Source organism: Choristoneura fumiferana, chromosome 30 (assembly GCF_025370935.1).
Source record: "Choristoneura fumiferana chromosome 30, NRCan_CFum_1, whole genome shotgun sequence".
Taxonomy (NCBI): domain Eukaryota; kingdom Metazoa; phylum Arthropoda; class Insecta; order Lepidoptera; family Tortricidae; genus Choristoneura; species Choristoneura fumiferana.
This window is the reverse complement of record NC_133501.1, coordinates 2,164,337-2,189,320: the sequence shown is the minus strand read 5'-3', so window position 1 is coordinate 2,189,320 and position 24,984 is coordinate 2,164,337. Positions and strand designations below refer to the sequence as shown.

Below are 24,984 nucleotides of genomic sequence, written 5' to 3'. Positions count from 1 at the left end.
GTAAGTACAGTAGAGGCTGAGTACAACATACAACTTCCACCACCCCCGTTGGTACCGTAGGAATCGGCTGAGGGATAATATCAGAAGATTGGCAGCAGCGTTTTCCAAGCAACCCCACATCATATACTTACTACGCTCGCCAACCCGCTTATCAAACGTGGCGAGTATTGGCAACACGGGAAAATATGGGGGAGGCCTAAAGTCTCAGTTTCCATGACCGTAGGTGTTTAGGACAGATTTTTTTACTGTTTTTTTTTTTTCAAGTCCCCAGCCCCTTGGTAGCGGACTAACTTTTGAGCCTCATATCTCGGTAATTTTGGAGTTCAGAGAAATGTTCATTTGACAAAATATGCTTCTTCAAAATATGTTTTATTTTCATAATAAAATATTTAATTACAGAGTGAAAAACACTGTCATAACATACATTGTCGGCTGGTAAGCTGTGTACGAGACTGGCACAATCCTGGAAAAGTGGCGTGAAAATGCAAGAGGCACTCAGCAGTGGTTGTATGTTGCTGTGCCCAACAGGGTCCATGATGATCACATAATCTCTTTGTAACATCTGTAACCATACATTGTGGAAAAGCAATAAAATATTGAGTATTGAGTATGTGGGCTAATTTAATTGACTGATGTAAATAAATAAATAAAAACTGACTTAGTGATGGACTTTTTTATTTGTTGTTCAATAGAGCCTTCGATTACTACCCAACCAATTAAATATCATGAAGAAACGTACACACACCTGCTATATAATTAATGGTGTGTGCTATATTTCAATTCACACAGGGCCTGCGTTGAAAATAACGCCCATGCCCTCATTGTGAGAGGAGGCCTCTGTATGTAGGTAGGTATAGGGATAATGATTATGACTAATTTTCTCATAGTATGTAAAGTGTATTGTAAATAAAAAATAAATAAACAATCGTTGAGTTACGGTAAAGGAAACTGAGTCACGTACCAGGGTGGAACCTATGTGCTACTAATGTCATGTTGACTTTCCATACACTTGCCAAAGAAATCACAGCGCAATTGAATATGAAAAGGTTCCACTTGGGTTCCACTCTGGTACGTGATTCGGTTTCCTTGACTTTGTAAAGGCGAACTTATCCCTCGAAGGGATCTCTACCAACCAACCCTTGAGTGGATGTGAGGAATTATAAGTCTCATAGTTGTGCTGTGCATATTCAGATTTACCTAAAATTTTTTTAAAAATGTTTGTGCCTAAATTAGGTCTTATAAATTTTTAGCTACACATTTCAAAAAATATTAACATCATTAACTGAGAACAATAAAAAAAAAACAAAAAAAAGTTAATTCTTACAACGGGTTTGAACCCAAACTTCCTAAGCTGAGGATAGGGTAAACTCTAGCCTTATGCAACTAGGCCAATCTGCTCTTTGATCATGAGAGCAAAATTAACAAAGACTTCTGTTTACAACAAATTACAAGCATGTGTGCGAAAATATCCCAGTCGAAACTGCAGCGATCAAGTGAAAGTATTTTCTAAATTAAAATACATCTGAAACTTGGTACGATATATCACAAATTTCACGCTATTGGCGGTATGTACCTTATTTTATAAAAATATCCACGATTTCATTCCTTAAAAAAATAAAATACGTGGAATTTGCACACTAACGTCATCTACTGGCGCTGTAGTGCCTAGCTGACCGTGACAAGCGACCGGATAACTTACGTCTTAAATCGAGTTTAGCTCGACATGTTTGAAACATGTCGAGCTAAACTCGATTTAAGACATGAGTTATCCGGGTCATTATATTTAATATAGGTTCTTTAGCTTAAGTTTAAATAAATGATGCTTTTCTTACCATCAGGAGACCCACTTGCTTGTTTGCCATCCAGTCGAGGATCTATATCCCGGTACATGCTTCGGTCAGATCGCACGTTTTACAAGTTCCGGTTCCGGTTTCTTCATGCCCTCCTGCCCCCTCCACCCCCGCGGGCCGGGGGACACAGCATGGCCTGATTGACTCTCATCAGGGCTATCGAGTAGCTGCCGATGACGCGGTTTGGCTTGCCGTGCGCGCCAAGCCGCACCTCGTAAGCCTGCCGCAGCAGCTTGTGCGGCGCGTCCAACACCCACAGGGGCTCCTCCCCCAGCAGCGCCACCTGTCCCAACACGACTTCCACTTCCGGCATCTCTGCGTCTGCGACCTTGTAGTAGGGCCACCCGTTGGTGCCCCGCGGGTGGCACCTCCCGCAGTACTCCGGCAGCGGCTCCCCGGCGCGGCGCGGCGGAGCGTGCAAGTGTCCCATTACCATCCGGCTCGAGATGAGCGCCGCCAGGCTCACGCGCGCGCCTGTGGGCGACAGGGGCCCGGCCGCCATCGACGGATACTTTTGCTGCATCGAAATCAGAAACATGTGCACCGGCCACATGTCACCCTCTAAATCCTTCTTCCAGTCGTACCCTTCGGGAATAATCTCGTCCGCGTTCTTCAGGACATAGCCGTCCCAGACGGCGCCCGGTATCGGACACCTCTCTTTGAACATATATCGGTACTCGTCCGACGTCTCCGGAGAGGACAGGGTCACCACCGTCTCGCACCGTCTCGCGCAAGCTGCTGAGCAAGAGATTCTCGGGGCGCGGGTCCAGCCCGCCCGCGGCGTACCGCACCTGCGCCGCGACGAAAGGGCAGTACGTCGTCCCGTCGACGGTTATGACGTCGATAGCGTCGATGATGTGCTTGATCAGCGCCGGCAGGATGGGGACGCTCAGCGGTGCGTCGAGCTTGTCCGGCGTCACTTTGTACTCATGTTGCAAGGCGCGCATAGGCCCTTCCAAGTGCTTCGAGCATGCATTCAGCTTGGCCTCGGCCACTCCGAGGAAGACGCGATACATGGCGTAGACGGGGGCGGCGACGCCGGCGCTCGCGGCCACGTAACACAGGTCGCACGCGGCCAGCCCGAGCCCGCGCGTGGTTATCGACAGGCCCTTGCACTCCGTAGCGGCTCCCTCCATCTGAAAATAATCATATTAATCATCCAGATTCGCGTCTGTGCCAACTACGAGTTCCTTCCTGCGGAGACGATTCCCACGACCGGGATGTCGCTGCAGTCCCTTAGTGTAAGTTTTCGGTTACGATATACGTCTCGATAGCGTTCGCGTTATTTATTTTTTTATTCTTTTTTTTTAACGTGGCTTTAGCACACCAAATGTGACTATGTCAGCCTCATGGGGAGCCTCAGATATACACTCTCCCTTGCACTGAAACCACGTCTCTGGATGCAAAGGCCCGTCCAATGAATCTGTACATTCGCGTCGCTTCTTCTGAAAGCGGTCGAGTGAGAATTACATTTACACCTCCATTGAACAAGCCCATACCATAACAAGCACTTATGAATGTCAAAAAAAAATCTACCACCGGTTCGGAAAAACCTCTGCTGAGAAGAATCCGGCAAGAAACTCAACGAGGTATATATATTTTTTTAAAACAGATTTACAATATTATACATCACAAGTATTTAACACAACTTTATTTATAACACAGTAGGTTCGCTATTTGAAGGGATTGCTAATGCGGATCGGAATTATTTCCAAATATCCCTGTCCATGATATAATCATTAACTTTATAATACGCCTTTGATATTAATGTCTTCTTGACAATAGATATGAATTTTGTATCCGTTTCATTTATAATATTTTTGGAATTTTATTATAAAAACGTATGCAATTTCCCAGAAAAGACTTTTTGGTTTTAGCCAGTCTGTAAGATGGAACTTTAAGCTTCCCTGTGTTTCTAGTAGCCTTTGGCTTATCGACGTTAGTGGGAAAATCACATATGTTCTTCCTAACATACATGATTATTTCAAAAACATAAAGCGACGGCAGGGTTAGTATATCTGTTTCCTTAAAAAAAGATGTCTGCAGCAGATCCCCATAAAATAAGGCCGTACGAAATAATGCTATTAAAGTTAGCAAAATACACCAACCGTGCCGTCGCCACATCGGTTAGCTGCCGTATTTTCCAAACTGCAAAAGCAGCAGAGCTCAATCTACCCGCGATTGCTGTGACGTGAGGTCCCCACTGTAGTTTAGATTCGAGCGTTATTCCTAAAAATACTGTTGATTTTACAAATTCAATAGTTTGACCATTTAACTTTATATTAGAAACTGAATTCGAGCTAGATGAATTTATCAACGAGAATTTAATACATTTAGTTTTCTTAGGATTTAAAAACAAATTATTGGCAGCAAACCATGCGGATATCACGGACAGGGTTTCATTGGGCTCAATGAAGTCTGTATCTTTTCTACTAACCTTGAACAGTAAAGACGTGTCGTCAGCAAACATAACTATACCCGACTTTTGGCTTACCATATAAGTAAGGTCATTTACATAAATAAGATACAGGAATGGGGCAAGAATGGATCCTTGAGGCACTCCCATTTCGACCACAGATCCCTCCGATACCGTTCCGTTAATCGCTACCTTTTGCTTTCTTTGTGTGAGGTAAGATTTAATGAGTTCTAAAGCGAGGCCACGAATGCCACAAAAATTTAACTTACAAATTAAAGTATCATGATCCACACAATCAAAAGCTTTCGAAAGGTCGCAGAATACACCTATAGCGTCATGTGATTCCTCCCAAGCTTGCAATATGAATTTAACTAAACTATGACCCGCGTCTGTAGTAGACCTGCCTTTTGTGAATCCGAACTGCTGTGGATGCATGATTTTATGGGTATTAAAATGCGAGATCATTTGCGTCAGCATTATTTTTTCGAATATTTTGCTAAACGCTAATAGGATGGACACAGGACGATAATCAGAGGGATTATCTTTATCACCTGATTTAAAAATAGGAACTACTTTACTATATTTCATCAAATCTGGAAATACGCCTTCATCTATACAGCTATTAAAAATAAATGCTAAAGTTGGAGCAACGACATCTAAAATGGAATGTAGAACCTTAACTGAGACGCCCCACAAGTCTTCGGTTTTTTTTACTTTCAATAATCTAAAAGTCTTAATGATGTCACAGGGAGAGACATGCGTGAATTTAAAATTACTTAAGTTTGGAATAGATACATTTTGTTTTAAGAGCGATTCAGCTAACTTTGAGGAAGACGCGAGACATTTTGTCGTTTCGATGGGGATTTTAGAGAAGTAGGTATTAAACTCGTTAGCTACTTTAACCGCGTCCGTTTCTAATACGTTGTTAATCTTTAATGATATAGAGGACTCCGCGTTCTTACGTCGACCGGTTTCAGTATTTACAATTTTCCAAACTGTTTTAATTTTATCATCAGAGGACTTAATTTTATTAGTTACATGTGCTGCTTTTGCTTTATTACATATAATTTTGAATAATTTTGAATAATCCCTGACATACTGGTGGAAACGTTCATCAGTGGTACACGATTTCTTATCATAAAGATCATATAAGACGTCCCTACTCCTACGTATTCCGGGTGTAGCCCATTCATTGATGTTCGTGTTTCCATACAAATTGAGATTTTAACGCGTCCGCGATCGAGACGTATTTTGTAACCGAAAACTTACACTAAGGGTACAGATTATCTGGGGGCACGGCACGGCAGCGCGCACATATTATCGATAACATTCGATTTAAACATGTACTCGTACCCAGTTTAAGAACTATAACATGTCAAAATTCCTCAGTGTTGTCACTGACTTACGATCATCATAATTCTAAGGTACTTCTAGCAGACCCACAAGCTCCAAATTTTAAATATACTTACTTAATTAATTTTTATTCAGCCTATTATACAGGCATAGAAAATTTCAAAACGTTGCAATTTCAGTTGCGTTTCAAAGTTACAAAAGCTGCATAAGTAAGTTTGTAATCCCATACAAATGGGTCAATCAGCTTTTTAGTGTTTGTTATTCTACCCGTAACTCAGGGAGACGTTACCATGGCAACAAACTTACACTAAAAAAAAATTGATAGACCCAAATACATGTGATTATGTACAAAGTTACACAGCAATAACTTTATTGAACTTATGTATTATATAGGTTGAGTCTTAATTACCTAGTATTAAGAGTTCAAATTAACTTAAGTTATAAGTGGGTCAATCAGCTTCTTAATGTTGTTATTGTCCCGCGACCCAGGAGACATCAGTGATCCACTTGCTTAAAATAGTATTTGCAATGTAAACTACTATGCTAATGTGAGATGAGCCACGAAGGAATTGCCTTATAACTGTCACAACTCCCAACTTTTAGTGTACCGCATAAAATGATCGAGTACTATAAGATATCGACACGGCCAAAGTTGCAAAACTGCCTACAAAAAGTGATGAGATCCCATCAAAAATATTCAAAAAAAAAACGGGCCAAGAGCGTGTCGGACACGCCGGAAAATGGGTTCCGTAGCCATTACAAAAAAAAATAAGTAATATTTTTCTAAGGATTTCGTATTTTGTACGGAATATTCCAAGTTTAGGTATATTTATTTATTTCATTGTAGTCATGTACATATTTGTGGAAGGTGTTACATTAGTTATTATTATTAGTTAGCGCAACGCAGTTCTTATATATAATAATATTTATTTATTGCAGATTAAATCCAATCTATAGTTTTGTTATTTAGTAGATAGGTACCTACATTAATTCTTCTAGACTAAGGGTTAGTAGTACAAGTGCTAAATATTTAAATCTCGCAACGATTATGGTGCATGTAGGCTCATTTTTTTATTATAATAGCCTGTTAAAGAGTCCCACAGCTGGGCAAAGGCCTCCCCCCTCTTTCCGCCGCTCGTCCCTATCGAGAGCATGCTCGGAGCAGGCTGCCACTCTATTTGATATGCGTCCAAGTCATCCCGCCATACATTGCTAAAAGTTTTGAGATGCAATGTTATATACCAAGTCGGTTGTTTTTAGTCAGTAGGTGCTGAAGGATGTCCATAGAACTCGATTTCCATCAACTTGCAGCTTATTTTAAAACCGTGGAAAAATACATGTTATAGTTCTCAAATAAAGAGTAAGCCAAATTGTTTTTAATACACACAAGTGACTTGGCCATCGCATAATCATCAACATCAGGCGTCTACGAGTATACTATACTATAGTAATCCTAATTGAACATAGTGCTAGCCCTAACGCCATGCAGTTTGATAAGAAATCATTACTTACTTACTTAACATTTTAACGGCCAATACGTTTTCATTCGTACGTGCCCATATCGCCACCTACACCGAAACTATATGGCGGCGAAATAATCTGGATAATTTTTGTCTTATAATTAAGACAATGGCAGTAAAAGGGGTAAGAGATACACATATGATTAGTGTTGAGTGCAATGGCCCTCAGTAGGTAGGTAGAAAAAAATTTGGCTTACTCTTTGTTTGACAACTATAAAATGTATTTTCCAGCAGTTTTAAAATTAGCAAGTTGGTGGAAATCGATTTCTATGGACTGGACACCCCTCAGTACTCGGTACCGACTAAAATAACTAACTTAAGTATTGTTATAACATTGCATCTCAAAACTTTTTTAGCAATAAGTTTTAGTTGAAAATGTCATTTAGACAAGCAAATGGCCAAGTGGTTAGAGAATCTGACTATGAAGCTTGAGGCCCCGTGTTCGATCCCCGGCCGGAGCAGATGATTGTATGAATAATATCAATGTTTGTTCTCGGGTCTTGGATGTTTAATATGTATTTATGTTTATAAGTATGTTTATCCGTTGCCTAGTATCCATAGTAAGCTTTGCTTAGTTTGGGACTAGGTCAATTGGTGTCAAGTGTCCCATAATATTCATTTATTTATTTATTTTTGTATTATTATTTATTTTTAATACAAGCTTTTCTTGCTAATTGTACATTTTTATTGACTGTACCTTGCACTATCATCCAAACTACATTGGCATACCAAATTTCAAGTCATGCCATTAACTGTTGAAGAGTTCCAGCCCCTGGAGACGATCCTGTTCGGACCACCAGAATTTCACTACCAGATTCATGTATTGTCACCGGACTTACATAAGTATGCCTAATTTTTAAGTCAATCTGAACACCGGCGTTGGGTCAAACTTAGGTTGCAAGATTTGACCGCCACATACATAGGTCCAACATACGAGAAATAGGATAGGTAGATAATAATAAACTTTATAATAGATAGATAATCATTAACTTATACTCTCAGATAATTATTAAGTACCTAATTTGTACTCTCAGAAAAAATCTCTTTAAACAATTCACAAAAGATCATCAGTGTGAGCAAATTAATTAATAACAATAATATCTGGGGGCACGGTAGTGCCCCACCAAGCCGAGCAAACAAGCGGCACAGCCGACATCCTTTTCTCGAAGCAGGCCATTTTCGACCCCCCCATAAATTTGGTGTGAATAAAACTAGAAGCCTGAATTTTTAGTAACCAAGCAGGCATTGTATAAACACGATATGTTTTGAAATTTCCTTCAAATTGAACCACTAGTTTAAGAATTATAGCTAGTCATATAAGTTTCTTAATTTTGTCACTCATCACTGACTGACTGACCGATCATCAAAACTCTAAGGCACTTCTAGCAGACAGTACGGACTGAATAAATCAACCGACTTGGTATTAGTTGGTATTACATGTATCTCACAACTATTTAGGGTTGAAGAACAGAGTTGCGGACTTGTTTTTTTTACAAGTTTACCTACTGATGACCCTAAACAATAGCAGTCAGCAGCCACTGTAAATACTTACTGTTTGTTTATAGGTCCCTTCCTTAGAAAAACGCTGCGGTTAAAATTACTTAACTAATTGGAATTGTCTCTCTAGGTAGTACTCTTTTTGATGTTATTGGACTTATTGATTTCTGCTTCTCATAAAATAAAAGCATTTAGTTAGTGTTTAGTGTTAAGTTACTTTGTGCCATAGAAAAAGACCCCAAAAACAAAACCGACTGAACCGACACGACCACAAGACACGACTTAATAAAAACCGTTAGATACTTTTAATCCCGGAATAATGCACAGTTCCCGAGGGAACAGCGCGCGATAACCGAATTCCACGCGGGAGAAGCCGCGGGCAAAAGCTAGTAATTCTATATTTTAGTCAGACTATGGCGGTCATTACTAATTTTATGAATTAAATTCGGGTTTTGTTCCGCGTGCCGTGATCTCTTATTAGTCTGTGATTTTAGAGAAGCTCGCTATTTCGCTCCATGATCACGAGCACGTGTCGAAACGTCAAGTGTCAGCAGGGCTACTACGAAACTCTAAACTCGAAGTTCGTGTCGTGTGGTCCCTCTGACACTTATACTATTTAATACGAGAGCGAGAGGGACGGTACGATACGAAGTTCTAGACTCGAGGTTCGTAGTAGCCCTGCAGGATGAGGGGTGGGTGTAAAATAGTTATTGTAGGAATTGAACAATGCTAAAGCGATTTTGTACGTCCTGATAATTCAATCACATGTCACTTGGATGGAACACGGGTCGAGCTTTATCACCCTGTACCGATAATGTTCAAGGTGCTATTGGACAACCTGATTTTGTACGACCTAATAATGGGAGAACACCTTTGACAGCAAGCAATCGATTCGCACGATTGATCATGTTTTCGTGTACACCGAATATTAATACATTTAGTAGACAATAACTTATTTGGTCTACGTGATAATCTGAATCCAATCGATAAAATCGATTCGGATGAATAGACATTTTCACCACGAGATCGAGCGAGCGCGAGCGAGCGAGATCGATATAGAGCGAGATCGATATAGTTGGAGCAGAGCCGACCCGGACGGGTTAGGTTGAAGGGAGGGCGTGCGAGCGAGGCGGGAGCCTCGCTCGCCGCTCCCGCCCTTCGTTAGGTTAGGTTAGGTTAGGTTAGGTTAGGTTAGGTTTTTTTTTTTTTTTTTTTTTTTTTTTTTTTTTTTTTTCCACCTGACTACCTCCAACATGATCGGAGCCTATGTTTACAATACCGTTTCACTCCAGTTCTATCACTTATCCTTCTCGCACTTTCATGCTGCATTCCTTTTCTTTCTATCTTTCTTCCTCATTCTTACTATCATTATTAGCTATTCTATCTATCTAATTTTTACTTAACTTATTGTTATATTTCATCTTACATTCCTTTCCTTCCTCTTTTACATACTATCGTATCTCTCTAGCTGTCCTCTGTTACCATGCTTTACTATTTTCTTACTCTTTCAACAATAGGAGGGGAGAGGGTCCCCGGGTGTTCTTTATTTATAATTCCCAACAATTCTACATTCTTACAATTTTAACTTAACTATCTTATATCTATAATGAATTACAGTTTTTAGGGTGTCAACACTTGTAAACACTTTTGTCGGACACAATTTTGTTTGGTACTTATTTTACTTGCTTACAATTTTTCTTACTTACTCTTACATTTAGTACTATTTTATTTATACTCTATATATTTTGCATGCTTATTACTAATATACTCAGTATATCATTTAAACATACTTTTTCTTATCTATTTTTATTTTTAACAATGGTTTTGCTTGCTACTTCTATACAATATTTTATAAATCTTTCTCTATTTTTTCCCATCATTATGTCTCTTATATTGTCTTTAGTTAGTTTTATGTCTATTTTATTTTCCAGGTCAAACCTCTGTACTCCATACTGGGGACATTCAAGGAGCAGGTGGGCAATTGTCTCGGGCACCCCTGGTTCGCAGGAGCATGATGGATTCTCCTTGCACTTAAAGCGATTTAAGTACTCGGAGAATCCACCATGCCCGGTCATTACCTGGGTAATAATGCCGCGCGGGACCATCTTTCGGACCACTCCGTACGCTTCCACCGCATTGGGGAAGAATAGCTTTGTGGTCGACGCGGTAGTACCTTCCACATACCTACGGTTCCACACATCAAGGGAATCCTTTCGAAGGATTCTCTTGATGTGTGATACCGGACAAAGATCATAGTTTGGTCTTCTCTTGGATGCTACAGCGGCTTCTTTGGCTAGCTGGTCGGCCCTCTCGTTGCCATCCAAACCCGCATGTGCCTTTATCCAAAACAAGGAAAGTTCCTTGCCTTGGAGGGAGATTGATGTTAAGTTCTCTCTTGTGGCTATGGCGAGCGGGTGGAGGCAACGATGGTTCGAAATGGTTTGCAGAGCCGCCCTAGAGTCGCTATAGACCCCAAAAGAAGACCCCGCACTGTTCAGAGCCACACTTGTAGCCTCTTGTAAGGCTAGGAGCTCGGCCTGATACACGCTACAGTAGTCCGAGAGCGCAAGCTTGACGGCCCTAGTCTCGGCGTCGCCTTGCCAAATAGATAATGCGGCGCCGACCCTGCCACCAATCTTGCTCCCGTCGGTGTATATCCTAGTTGTGTATTGCTCGTTCTTGTTTAGGGCATCCTGATCGGCCAGGATCCCAAACTCGATGCTGGTTTGCTCCGCTGGATGTGGTGTCTCCAGCGCGGACCCTCTCCGCTCAATCTCCCTGTCGCCAAGCTGCGGCAGGTTTGCTCCCCTCTTGGCTTCATAAAGTAAAGCTGCCTCACGGACTCGGAGGTCTAGCGGGAGCATCCCCGCTAGCAGCAACGCGGCGTTGAGGGAGACAGTGCGGTAGGCCCCGCACTGTTTTTGCGCTATGCCTCTCTGTATGACCTCAAACTTCTTTCGCGTCATCAGCTTCTCTGCAGCCGGTGCCCATACGCTCGCGGCATACAGTATCACTGGCTCTATGGTTGCCACGTAAATCGTTTTGACAACTTCGGGATGAAGTCCCCAGCTAACTTTTGCCGCCCTTGTCAGTTGTTTGCATATCCCAGCAGCTTTCCTGCAAACATTGGTTATATGGCTGTTGAATGTTAGCTTGTTGTCTATGGTCACACCTAGGAGTTTCACTTCTTCCGCAAAACCAACCTCTACCCCTCCCATGACCAGGCGCGGGGTGTCGTACTTAAGCTTGTTTGTAATCAGCAACGCATTTGTTTTATGTGGAGCAAACTTAAGTTTGCTCTTGACTCCCCACGCCCGGACACGCTCGAGAGCGGGGTTAGCCTGCCCTTCAATCTCCTGTGCTGTGCTTCCGTCAAACGCCATGACCACGTCATCTGCGAAGGCCTGGCAGTAGCTACCCCCATTTGCAAGATCCTTCAAGAGGGGGTCCAACAATAAGTTCCATAGAATTGGGCCTCCTATGGAGCCTTGGACACAACCCTTTCTTGTGGATCTCGTGTGTTGTTCTCCCGCATACCTAACCACGACCTCTCTGTCACTAAGATAGCTGTCGATGACCCTTCTCAAGGTTAGGTTAGGTTAGGTTAGGTTAGGTTAGGTTAGGTTTTTTTTTTTTTTTTTTTTTTTTTTTTTTTTTTTTTTTTTTTTATTGACACACCGAAAAAATGCCTTATGCACGCCTGGGAATGGAGGGCCCAGGCAGTGACGGACTCGCACCGCCTAAAAACGGTGTGTGTCTTTCCTTTTTTCACCTCTGACATGAGGGTCAGAGTCTTTGTTTATTCTTTTTTCTTTTGTTTTCTTTCTGTTTAATTTTAACAATTATCCTTAGATAGAGTTACAATTATGTTACTGCTAACTTACTATTATTTACTTATTACTAACTATAAACTACTGCTTACGTTTATTTACTTTACAGCTATATGGGATTACAAAAGGGTATCTTTTTAACTTACGCTATGCCTACTTAGTATCAAATTTTTAGTCTCAACGAGTTACTGCTAACGGATACATTTTTATCATTAGCTATTTTGATGCTTATGTATTCTTAATTTCTATTCTATTTTGTTTTATGTTACACATCAATATTTACACAATATTATGTAAACATAATTTTATTTCGTCTTATTTTTATTTATTACTATTTTTGCTATTTTTTCGCAATAATTTAGGAACGTTTTTCTCATGTCTTGATTTTTTACAATTTCATGGATGTTTTCAGCTTTAATATCTTTTCCTAGCTCCACCTCGGTATTATTCCGTTCGTTGCCGTACACGGGACATTCTGTTATCAAATGCAGTACACTCTCTCCGACTTCTGGATCACAGATGCACGATGGGCTCTCCTTGCACTTGAACCTGTTCAAGTACTCTGAGAACCCACCGTGCCCCGTCATTATTTGCACTATTACGGCGTTAAATTCTATCTTCCTAACTACATGGTAGGCTTGGATGGCGTCTGGCAGGAAGATTTTTGTTGCAGATGCCGTTTCCCCTTCGACATATCTACGGTTCCATTCCTCAAGCGACTCCATTCGGATCTGTCGCTTGACGAATGAAACCGGGCACATGTCGTAGTTTGGTTTCGTCTTTTTATTTAGCGCGGCGTCTTTTGCCAGCTCGTCAGCTCTCTCATTTCCCTCCAGTCCCACATGAGCCTTTACCCCAGAAGAGCTGGATCGATTTGTTTTGGTCTCTTGCTATTTTTAGGTTTTCCCTCGTCTTGACTGCAAGGGGATGGAGGGAAACTCCGCTGGTCACCGTGTCAAGTGCGGCTCTGGAGTCGCTATATACGGAGCAGCTTGACACCGCGCTCTGAAGGGATTGCTTAACAGCCTCTGACAGAGCCAACAACTCAGCCTGATAGACGGTGCAGAAGTTTGCCAATTTAAATTTTCGGTTTCTTGTTTCGGCGCCACGAGTCCACATGGACAGTGCCGCACCGACTTTTCCTTGAATTTTACTGCCGTCTGTAAATATTTTTAGGCCATCGTTTTTATTCTGGCTCGCCTCCGCACCGTCCACCAGGCATAAGTAACTGGTCCCTACCTGCTCTACAGGGTGGACGGCATCCACGCAGGCCGTCGGCCTCTCGAGCTCCACATCCCCTATTATACGCCGTGAGTACCCCTTTTTCACTTCAAATAGTGAGGCTGCCTCTCGGATTCTTATGTCTAGGGGGGAGCAGTCCCGCGAGCACAAGGGCCGAGTTCAGCGAAACCGTCCTATAGGACTTAAGAATCTTCTGCACAAAACCACGCTGCACCGCATTTAGTTGTTTTTGTATTCCGAGCTTGTTGGTTGCAGGTGCCCATGCACTAGCCGCGTACATCACCACAGGCTCCACCACCGCCGTGTATATCGTCCTGATCACCCCCGGCTCCAGCCCCCAGTGAATTTTTGCTGCTCTTGAGAGCTGTTTATACAGGTTTATTGCCTTGCGGCAGACAATGGATGCATGTGTATTGAATGTCAACTTGTCGTCCACTGTGAGGCCCAGTATTTTTGGTTAGGTTAGGTTAGGTTAGGTTAGGTTAGGTTAGGTTAGGTTAGGTTAGGTTGGGGTGCAATGTCGGATTCCTCCTCGGCGTGCTCGGGCGTTAACTTCCTACTATCCGAGGCATTGGCCTCATGGGGTAGGAAAGGTAGCGTTAGGCCTGGTTATAGGACGGCTAGTAAATTATTAGGTTGGCTAGGGCGGCCAAGGTAGGGGGCGTAGGTTGGTTAGGCGGGGGAGGCAGGCAGAGGTTTGGGGAAGCCAACGGGCCTGTAAGGTTAGGAGGTCCGGTTAGGCCGAGCCTTTGGACGGAGGTGAGCCTGAGCGAAGTACCTGTCCTTTAGGGTCAGGGAAAAGCGAGGTGAGCCCATCGGGCGGAGGGGTTAGCCCAGTGATGCCGGGGCGGTGCAGCCCTTTTAAGGCTGTGGTCGCCGGACGTGACGACTGACTTCTTCGACGTTGGGGTGGGGGGGTGTTGGTTGGCGAGGGGAGCCCAAAGGCAGAGGCCACCGGGCAACCTTGCCAACCAACGGGCCTTCGGGCCCACAAGAGGGCGGCGTCCGGTTCGGGCCGACGCCTTGGACGGAGGTGAGCCTGAGCGAAGTACCTGTCCTTTAGGGTCAGGGAAAGCGAGGGTTAGCCCATCGGGCGGAGGGCGTTAGCCCAGTGATGCCGGGGCGGTGCAGCCCTTTTAAGGGCTGTGGTCGCCGGACGTGACGACTGACTTCTTCGACGTTGACTGGGGTGGGGGGGTGTTGGTTTGGCGAGGGGAGCCCAAAGGCAGAGGGCCAGGCAAACCTTGGTTAGGTTTCGGGCCCCAAGGTCGGATTCCTCCTCGCGGCTCGGGCGTTACAACTGACCTCTAGCGAAGCTGTGCTTCATGGGGCGGGAAAGTGTAGCGTCTGGGCCTGGTGCATCCTGGGCAACGACGGCTAGTAAATTCAGGATTTGCTAGCCGGACGGCCAATATCTGACTGGGGGGAGGGTTGTTGGCTTGGCGAGGAGAGCCAAGGGTCCGGGTGATCCTTGCCAGCCACGGGCCTGCGGGCTCACAAGAGGGCGGCGTCCGGCCTTCGGGCCGACGCTCTTTTAGACGGAGGCGAGCCCTTGCTTCTGCCTGTCCTGAAAAGGACCGGTACTAAGTAGGGTGAGCCCATCGGGCGGAGGGCGTAAGCCCAAAGCCGGGGTGGCGCAGTCCTTTTAAGGGCTGTGGTCACTGGACATGACGATGACTGACTCTGACGTGACTTGGGGGGGTGGGTCTGCGAGGATTCGGCAACTACTACGTGCTCTTCAATGTTACGATTCCCCTCTTTGAGGGCAGGCACTGCGAGCCTAGGAGGAGTAAGATTGGAGCAGCATGAGCGTTACGATTCCCCCTCTTAGAAGGGCAGGCACTGCGAGCCTAGGGAGGAGTAGCGTCGGGTGATTGACTGTAGTACTTTGTCAATTTGGGGGAGGGGCGTTTTCACAGAGGGCTTGGCATCTGCTACGTGCTCTTCAATGTTACGATTCCCCTCTTTGAAGGGCAGGCACTGCGAGCCTAGGGAGGAGTAAGACTTGGAGCAGCATGAGCGTTACGATTCCCCCTCTTAGAAGGGCGGGCACTGCGAGCCCAGGGAGGAGTAGCGCTCGGGTGATTGACCTGTAGTACTTTGTTAATTTTGGGGAGGGGCTTTAGCAAGCTGGGGAGGGGGGTTTTCACAGAGGACTTGGCATCTGCTACGTGCTCTTCAATGTTACGATTCCCCCTCTTTGAAGGGCAGGCACTGCGAGCCTAGGGAGGAGTAAGACTTGGAGCAGCATGAGCGTTACGATTCCCCCTCTTAGAAGGGCGGGCACTGCGAGCCTAGGGAGGAGTAGCGCTCGGGTGATTGACCTGTAGTACTTTGTCAATTTTGGGGAGGGGCTTTAGCAAGCTGGGGAGGGGGGTTTTCACAGAGGACTTGGCATCTGCTACGTGCTCTTCAATGTTACGATTCCCCCTCTTTGAAGGGCAGGCACTGCGAGCCTAGGGAGGAGTAAGACTTGGAGCAGCATGAGCGTTACGATTCCCCCTCTTAGAAGGGCGGGCACTGCGAGCCCAGGGAGGAGTAGCGCTCGGGTGATTGACCTGTAGTAGTTTGTCAATTTTGGGGAGGGGCTTTAGCAAGCTAGGGAGGAAAGTTTTCACAGAGGACTTGGCATCTGCTACTTGCTCTTCAATATTACAATTCCCCCTCTTTGTAGGGCAGGCACTGCGAGCCTAGGGAGGAGTAAGACTTGGAGCAGCATGAGCGTTACGATTCCCCCTCTTAGAAGGGCGGGCACTGCGAGCCTAGGGAGGAGTAGCGCTCGGGTGATTGACCTGTAGTAGTTTGTCAATTTTGGGGAGGGGCTTCAGTAAGCTAAGGAGGGTTTTGACAGAGGGCTGTCAAAATTTCGGGGAGGGGCATTTCGCTCTTTCTTTTTGACGGGGGTGAGCCCGAGCTGAGTACCTGTTCTCATTAGACAGGGAAAGGTAAGGGTGAGCCATATCGGGCGGAGGGCGCTTGCCCAATGATGCCGGGGTGGCGCAGCCCTTTTCAGGGCTGTGGTCACCGATGGGGGCGAACCTGAGCGGAGTACCTGTTCTCATTAGACAGGGAAAGGTGAGGGGGAGCCCTCGGGCGGCACAGCGGGCGAGGGCGAGGAATCCCGGACCCGCATTGCACGTGCCGTCCTGGACGAGCGCCCCTAAAATCCTAGGGGCGCAGCGCCCCAACACCATCTTGGGGCGCAGAGAGGGAGCCCATCCCGGGCTGGCCTGCGGCGTCGCGGTGAAATGTTCGCGATCCCGTGGCGTCCGCACAAGGGCCGAGAGGGTAAGGTCGTGTTGTTTTTAGTCGGTATGCCCCCTCTTGGGGGAGAGCCCGACAGACCCCACCCGCTGCCTCGAGCGGGGGACATGCATAAGGCGCATTTTCAGCACGTTAAAAAAAAAAAAAAAAAAAAAAAAAGGTTAGGTTAGGTTAGGTTAGGTTAGGTTAGGTTAGGTTAGGTTAGGTTAGGTTAGGTTAGGTTAGGTTAGGTTAGGTTAGGTTAGGTTCCCCCCCGAGTGTCGCTACCTTGTCGTGGTGGGGGGGCTTGAGCCCTTGATCTTCGGGCTTGCATAGCTCGAAGGGAAAGGGTGACCAAGAGCGGCACAGCCTCGGCGGAGCCCATTTTGGGCCAGGCGGGGAAGGCGCGCCCTAGTGAAAGGGTGTGCCACTTTCCTGCTCCCTGTCTCTCCTGTAGCAGGGGACAAAGGGGATGCAGAGGCGGTGGGTCCGCTCCCGGTACCTCTCTGATTAGCAGAGTAGACTGGGACGCGGACGTGACTTGGAGGAGCGCCGTCCGCAAGGGCGGCCCTACTGCAGGGCTCTTCTTAGAGCTGCTGTGGAAACTCGCAACCCGGCCCATAGGTGCCGGGAGTGAGGGTCGTCACCTGCAAAGGGAGGACCACGAGGAAGGAAAACCTCTATAAAAACCGGGGATAACCGCTCCTTACTGCGGTTCTGGATACGGGTTGCAGCGTATCCAGTACCAGGCCGGAGACAAGTAGGTCCTGTGGATCGAACGGGTCCGGCCTGGATCAGCGGCTTGCCGGAAGTACCACGCCAGTGGTGAACGGGTTGGCGTAACTGCAACAAAGGGGAACTCATCCCTTAAATCAGAGGAGAGCGGCTCCCTCTTTAAAAGGGGCAGGGGCCTTACCCCTTAATGTAAGGAAATGGGTGACAATAAAGAGTTATTACCCAGGAGGGTACCCTTCGGGGAGAATCCCTCACCGCTAACATCCCGCGGTCAGCCCCATCGTATTCTGGGGGGGCAAATGTCACTTCGTGGGCCCTCAAAGCCCACGTTTAGATTTAAGTTCTCCGGCGATACAAATCGCCGAACGTAGAAGTGTTCCATTGCGCGACTGCCACGTGCACCTCATAAGGCAGAAATCGCCAAACACCTCAAACCAAGAGCCCGAACTGAGGGCAAACACAAGCTCGGATGTCAGCTTTGCTTCCCAGGGGACCGGAGGTCGTGAGTCCTCTGGTAAAAGCAAACTTGAAAATATTCCGGAGGGAGCTGAGCGGGTGAAGCAGAAGCGGAAGAGATTCCGCCCTGCTTCATCCGTGCTCAGCTCAAGCGATGAAGAGTCGACGGCTCTCTCAGCTGAGGGACAAAAGCCACAGACGAGAGGAAGAGGTCGCCCACCTACAACAGGCAAATACGCAGGCCTAGCCAAGGCGAAAGAGGCGTACAATCGTGCCCTGCGAGAGGAGCTCCGTCTGAAAGCGGAGCTTGAGGTCCAGGACATGGAAATCAAGACCAGGCAGGGGTACCAGAGAGGCATTTCTGGGAGGAATGATCCGGAGGACACCTCTGTGAACAAAGACCTTGGCCAGCAAGTCACTGACAGCGTGGCCATTATCAACAAGGTCGCGCTGACGTCTAAGAACCTGTCAGGAGGCTATATAAAATGCCTAAAAGACGCGGCTGCTGCGATTGCTGATGCCTTCTCGGAGCTCAGCAAGCGCACAGCCACTGACGAGACGGCTCGGTTGCAAGCCGACAACAATCGGCTGCAAGCCGAGATGGCCAGTCTCCGAAAGGAGCTGGCCGATCTTAAAAGGGACCTTGAGGGGATGCGGAAGCAGGGCAGTCCGCAACCTCTTCTTACCGGACATGACGGGGAGGAGTTGCCCCCTGCGCAGCCCCCCCCAAGAAGAGAGGCAAGTCATGGTGCGGCCACTCTACCAGCAAGGGACATGGACATGCTGTGTCAAGCGGTTATGGCTCAAGTCGGTTCTTACCTGGACGCCCACCTGGCGGGCATCAAAGATCGGCTCTTACCGGAGAAGACCGTCCAGCAAGCTGTGGAGGATTCGGCTTCTGGAAATGTTTCGGCTGATCCGAAGCGGAAAAATGGAAGGTCAAAGAAAAGTAAGAAGGCGGATAGTAATAAACAACAACAACCGCCCCCACTGCCCCCACCGCTTCCACCGCCTCCACCGCCCAAACCACCTGGAAAGCCTGACAAGTGGACGAGGGTGGAAAGGAAAGGGAAACGGAAGAAAAAGAAAGCGAAGAATGTGGAAAAGGCAGAGATTGACGCTCCAAATGGCAAACGCAAGAAGGGAACCAACAAGCTCCGTCCGCCTCGCTCAGCAGCAGTCGTAATGACGCTGCTGGAGCCAAAGGCGACGGAAAGTGGGGCAGACTTTGGTTCAGTTCTTGCGGATGCCAAAAGGAAGATAAGACTGGAAGATCTGGGCATCTCTGGCCTCCGCCTGAGAAAGGCCCAAACCGGGGCATACATTATGGAAGTACCCGGTACAACAAGTGGCGATAAGGCCGATGCGTTGGCGAAAAAACTTGCTGAGGTCACGGACCCAGCTGTAGTTCGAGTGTCCAGGCCAATCAAATGCGCAGAAGTGCGTATTTCAGGCCTGGACGAGTCCGTTTTGTCCACCGACGTGGTATCGGCGGTCGCTCACGCAGGGGGCTGCGCAGAGGCTGATATTAGGCCCGGAGAAATTATTTACGGTCGCTCTGGTCTGGGAACAGTGTGGCTGCGCTGCCCTATTCCGGCGGCTAAAAAGGTGGTAGAGGCGGGAAGGCTGCTGGTGGGCTGGGTGTCGGCGCAGGTCAAGCTGCTCGATGCCCGCCCCCTGCGCTGCTTCCGCTGCCTCGAGGTGGGCCACGTGAAGGCGAAGTGTAAGGCCGCGGTGGACCGCAGCCTGCTTTGCTACCGCTGCGGATGTCCCGGCCACGTGGCAAACGCTTGTGTCGCAGCACCACACTGCGTGCTGTGCGCGGAGGCCGGGTTAGCGGCCACTCACAAGGTGGGTAGCAAGGCGTGCAACCCGCACAAACCCAAGCGGAGCAGAGCTGATAAGGGACCACAATCCTCTTCGCAGCCAGACACCAGGAAGGGCAGCACAACCGAGCCCCGGGCCGAGGAGGATGGAATGGTAACCGAGTGATTATGGCCCCTACTCCAATCCATTACTTACAGGCGAACATCAACCACTGCGCCAGAGCCCAGGATCTTTTGTTCCAGAGCATGGCGGAGTGGTTGATTCATGTCGCTGTAGTTGCCGAGCCATACTCGGTGCCGTCCAGGGACAACTGGGTGGGGGATTTGGACAGCCTCGTAGCGCTGGCCACTCAACCATCGGCGGGCTCTGCGCCACTCGAGAGAGTGGTGCGGGGCCATGGCTACGTGGCTGCCAACATTGGCAATACTATGGTTGTAGGGGCATACTTCTCGCCGAACAGAGCTCTTGCTGAATTCGAGGTGTTCCTCGATGAAGTGCGGGCTCTGATCGGCAGAAGCAACCCGGAACTACTGCTGGTCGCGGGGGACTTTAACGCCAAATCCGTGGCGTGGGGGTCCCCCGCGACTGACGCGCGCGGCCATACGCTTGTGGAGTGGGCAGTGGCTACGGGGTTGGAAGTCCTTAACCGAGGAACGGTAGACACGTGCGTGCGGCAACAGGGTGGCTCCATCGTGGACATCACGTTCGCCAATGCCGCCCTGGCGCGCCGTGTCCAAGGCTGGGAGGTGATGGAGGGAGTGGAGACGCTATCGGACCACCGTTATATCCGATTTGAAGTCTCCACCCACCATACTACCTCGGACGGCCTAAGCCGTCCCCGACAGGGAGATAGCCCAAGATGGGCGGTCAAACGGCTTGACCGTGACCTGCTGCATGCGGCGGCCTTGGTCCAGGCGTGGCCGGAAGCGCCCGAAGGAACGGTGGAGGAGCAAGCCGCATGGCTTGGTGAGGCCATGGCTCAGGTGTGTGACGCTGCGATGCCGCGGGTCAAGCCCGCAGGGCCGAGGCGGAGTGTGTACTGGTGGTCCGCAGAGCTCACGCAGCTGCGCAAGTCTTGCGTGGCTGCGAGACGCCAGTACACCAGGAGCCGAAGGCGGAGGAGGCGAGACCTAGCGGCAGAAGAGCGGCTATACGCAAGCTACAGGGCAGCCAGCCAAGCCCTAAGCGCAGCCATTGGCCGAGCCAAAGACCTGGCGGAGGAGGAAATGCTGGAGACATTGAACAGCGACCCGTGGGGGCGGCCGTACAAGTCGGTGAGGTGTAAACTTCGTCCTTGGGCCCCCCCCACTCACGCAAAGTCTCCAGCCGGCCCTCGTGAGTAGCATCGTGGGAGCCTTATTTCCTCAGAGAGGCGAACATCGGCCTCCGCGGATGGCTCCTGCGTCCTCACACGAGGAGGATCTTCCACCCGAGGTGACCGATACGGAGCTGGGAGCGGCGGTGTTGAGGCTTAAAGCCAAAAACACTGCCCCTGGTCCCGACGGCACTCCTGGCCGCGCCTGGGTGCTGGCGCTGGGACCTCTGGAATTAAAAGTGAGAGCACTTTTCTCCGCGTGCCTGGCACAAGGCACCATACCACGTCCGTGGAAATGCGGCAAGTTAGTGCTCCTTCGTAAGGAAGGGCGACCGGCTGACTCCCCCTCGGGATATAGGCCGATCGTACTTCTCGACGAGGGAGCGAAACTATTTGAGCGGGTTGTCGCGGCCCGCATCACTAACCACCTAGAGGAGCAAGGGCCGGACCTGAGTGCGTACCAGTTCGGATTCCGTCGGGGCAGATCCACCATCGACGCAATTGCGCGGGTGAGGGCCTTGGCGGATGATGCAGTTTCCCGGGGAGAAGTGGTGCTGGCGGTGTCTTTGGACATAGCCAACGCGTTCAACACCCTTCCCTGGGAAACGATCAAGGAGGCGCTCAGGTTCCATAATGTACCGGAGTACCTGCGCAAGGTAGTGGAGTCGTACCTCTCCGAGAGGACGATACGGTACCCCACGCAGGGAGAGTGGGTGGAACGCGAAATGTCGTGCGGTGTCCCACAGGGGTCAGTCTTAGGACCGCTCCTGTGGAACATCGGCTACGACTGGGTGCTCCGTGGTGCCAATTTACGGGGGGTCGACGTAACGTGTTACGCCGACGATACCCTCGTTACGGCCCGCGGTGCCACCTTTCGCGACGCGGCCCTGCTGGCCACTGCCGGCGTGGCCCACGTTGTGGAGAAAATCCGGAAGCTGGGGTTGGAGGTTGCCCTCCATAAGTCTGAGGCTATTTGCTTTCATGGGCCCCGGAGGGCACCTCCAGCAAATGCAAGCATAGTGGTGGGCGGAGTCACCATCGGCGTCGGGAGGACGATGAAGTACCTGGGACTCGTCCTCGACAGCCGGTGGGACTTCGAAGAACATTTCCGGCGCTTGGCTCCGAAGCTGGTGGGCACGGCATCGGCACTGAGCCGGCTGCTCCCGAACGTGGGCGGGCCAAAGGCGGGCTGCCGCCGACTGTACACAGGTGTTGTGCGGTCGATGGCCCTGTACGGGGCACCCATATGGGTAAATGCCCTTTCCGCCCGGAACAAGACCCACTTGCGGCAACCGCAAAGGGTCATGGCGGTAAGGGTATCGAGGGCGTACCGCACCACCTCGTTCGAGGCGGCCTGCGTACTGGCGGGTACCCCACCATGGGAGCTAGATGCCGAAGTTCTAGCCGACGTTTACCAGCGGGTAGCCGAGGCGCGCGCCAGAGGAGAACGGCCCTGTCCGGAAGAGATAAGGCGGTGGAGAGACATCTCACGCCAAACTCTCTTCCGGAAATGGCTGGAGGCTCTGGAGCGGCCGAGCGCCGGCCACTGGACCATATCGGGAGTCCGGCCCGTCTTAGACAGATGGGTCGACAGAACATGGGGTGTTGTCTCCTTTCATCTAGCGCAGGTACTGTCGGGGCATGGCTGCTTCGGCAAGTACCTGTGCAAGATCGCAAGGAGGGAGACAACACCAATGTGCCACCACTGCGGCGGGGCGGAAGACACCGCGCAGCACACGCTGCAGATGTGTCCCGCCTTTGACGGTGTGCGAGAAAGCCTCAAGGCAGTGGTAGGTAACGACCTCTCGCTGCCGGCCGTCGTTAAATCCATGACCGACAGCGAGAGGTCGTGGATCGCCATGGCCTCCTTCTGCGAGGAGGTGATGGCGATCAAAGAGGGAGCGGAGCGGGAGCGAGAGGAGGACCCGTCCTCCCAGCCTCTGCGCCGCAGGCGAGTTGGGCGGAGGCGGTTAGTTTATAACCGCCGCCAAATTCCGCCCTAATAGGGACTGCGGGTGACGGGCACGGGGATGCCCGTCCCCTGCCGTTATGGTCCCCGAGCTGGTAGGCACGCCATGTGTTCCGGCGCGCCTACAGCGATGGAGTTAGGAGGATTGTCCTCTGGGTTGGGTCCAAGAATGGACATCTGTTGCGCTTCCGGGCCATGGATGCTAACAGTTCCCACAGCCCGGTTGCAATAAGGCAGCAAAGTGGAACACCCTGGGGTTTTTAGTGGGTACACCGTCCCCTTCTGGGGCGGGATTCCCACATACCCACCGGTCTCCCCGGGCCGGTGAAGTCCGTAACGGATTTTCCCCAGGTAAAAAAAAAAAAAAAAAAAAAAAAAGGTTAGGTTAGGTTTGGAAAGTTGGGTAGGTTAGGTTGGGGTATTTCTTTCCATGGCGCAGGTTACTGTCGGGGCAGGCTGCTTCGGCAAGTTACCTGTGCAAGATCGCAAGGAGGGACAACACCAATGTGCCACCACTGCGCGGGCGGAAGACAGCGCACACACGCTGCAGATGTGTCCCGCTTTGACGGTGTGAGAGAAAGCCTCAAGGCAGTGGTAGGTAACGACCTCTCGCTGCCGGCCGTCGTTAAATCCATGACCGACAGCGAGAGGTCGTGGATCGCCATGGCCTCCTTCTGCGAGGAGGTGATGGCGATAAAAGAGGGAGCGGAGCGTGAGCGGGAGGACCGACCTCTCAGCCCATGCGCCGCAGGCGAGTTGGGCGACGGCGGTACAACAACCGCGCAATCCGCCCTGATAGGGACTGCGGGTGACGGGCACGGGGAAGCCCGTCCTCCGCCGGAAACGTCCCCGAGCTGGTAGGCGCGCCAAGTGTTCCGGCTTCAATCCCACCTGAGATGTGTCCATTGCTCAACTGTCGTGTTGCCGGGCCATGGATGCGCATAGTTCCCACAGCCCGGCTGCGATACGACGGCGATAGGAACACCCTGGGGTTTAGTGGGTACACCGCCCCTTTCTGGGGCGGGATTCCCACATGCCCACCGTCTCCCCGGCCGGTGATATCCTTAAAGGATTTCCCCAGGTAAAAAAAAAAAAAAAAAAAAGGTTAGGTTTGGTTAGGTTAGGTTAGGTTAGGTTAGGTTAGGTTAGGTTAGGTTGGGGTAGTTAGTCGGATTCCTCCTCGCGTGCTCGGGCGTTACAACTTCCTACTATCCGAGGCATTGGCCTCATGGGGTAGGAAAGTGTAGCGTCTGGGCCTGGTGCATCCTGGGCAACGACGGCTAGTAAATTCATTAGGTGGATTTGCTAGCCGGCGGCCAATATCCGACCGGGGGGGAGGGGTGTTGGTTTGGCGGGGGGAGCCCAAAGGCAGAGGGCCACCGGGTGAACCCTGCCAGCCAACGGGCCTGCGGGCCCACAAGAGGGCGGCGTCCGGCCTTCGGGCCGACGCCTTTGGACGGAGGTGAGCCTGAGCGAAGTACCTGTCCTTTAGGGTCAGGGAAAAGCGAGGGTGAGCCCATCGGGCGGAGGGCGTTAGCCCAGTGATGCCGGGGCGGTGCAGCCCTTTTAAGGGCTGTGGTCGCCGGACGTGACGACTGACTTCTTCGACGTGACTGGGGTGGGGGGTGTTGGTTTGGCGAGGGGAGCCCAAAGGCAGAGGGCCACCGGGCAAACCTTGCCAACCAACGGGCCTTCGGGCCCACAAGAGGGCGGCGTCCGGCCTTCGGGCCG

General features: G+C 49.5%; 2 protein-coding genes across 2 annotated transcripts; both read right to left on the bottom strand.

Moving 5' to 3' along the window:
- Window positions 1-100: 100 nt before the first annotated feature.
- Window positions 101-2,986, bottom strand: LOC141444461 (uncharacterized). Its single transcript, XM_074110010.1, has 3 exons — window positions 2,637-2,986; window positions 1,833-2,575; window positions 101-562 (listed from the first exon to the last, which is right to left on the bottom strand). The coding sequence occupies exons 1-2, from the start codon at window positions 2,984-2,986 to the stop codon at window positions 1,936-1,938; spliced, it is 990 nt and encodes a 329-aa protein (XP_073966111.1). The 3' UTR covers window positions 101-562; window positions 1,833-1,935.
- Window positions 2,987-10,345: 7,359 nt separating this feature from the next.
- Window positions 10,346-12,154, bottom strand: LOC141444893 (uncharacterized). Its single transcript, XM_074110640.1, has one exon. The coding sequence runs from the start codon at window positions 12,017-12,019 to the stop codon at window positions 10,433-10,435; it is 1,587 nt and encodes a 528-aa protein (XP_073966741.1). The 5' UTR covers window positions 12,020-12,154; the 3' UTR covers window positions 10,346-10,432.
- Window positions 12,155-24,984: the final 12,830 nt, after the last annotated feature.

Excerpts from the sequence above, each read along its gene's own strand:
- LOC141444461 (XM_074110010.1), bottom strand. The coding sequence starts at position 2,986 with ATGGAGGGAGCCGCTACGGAGTGCAAGGGCCTGTCGATAACCACGCGC. Across the intron at positions 2,576-2,636 it reads TTCGTCGCGGCGCAGGTGCG|ACGGTGCGAGACGGTGGTGA; the intron begins GTACGCCGCGGG and ends AGCTTGCGCGAG.
- LOC141444893 (XM_074110640.1), bottom strand. The coding sequence starts at position 12,019 with ATGGCGTTTGACGGAAGCACAGCACAGGAGATTGAAGGGCAGGCTAAC.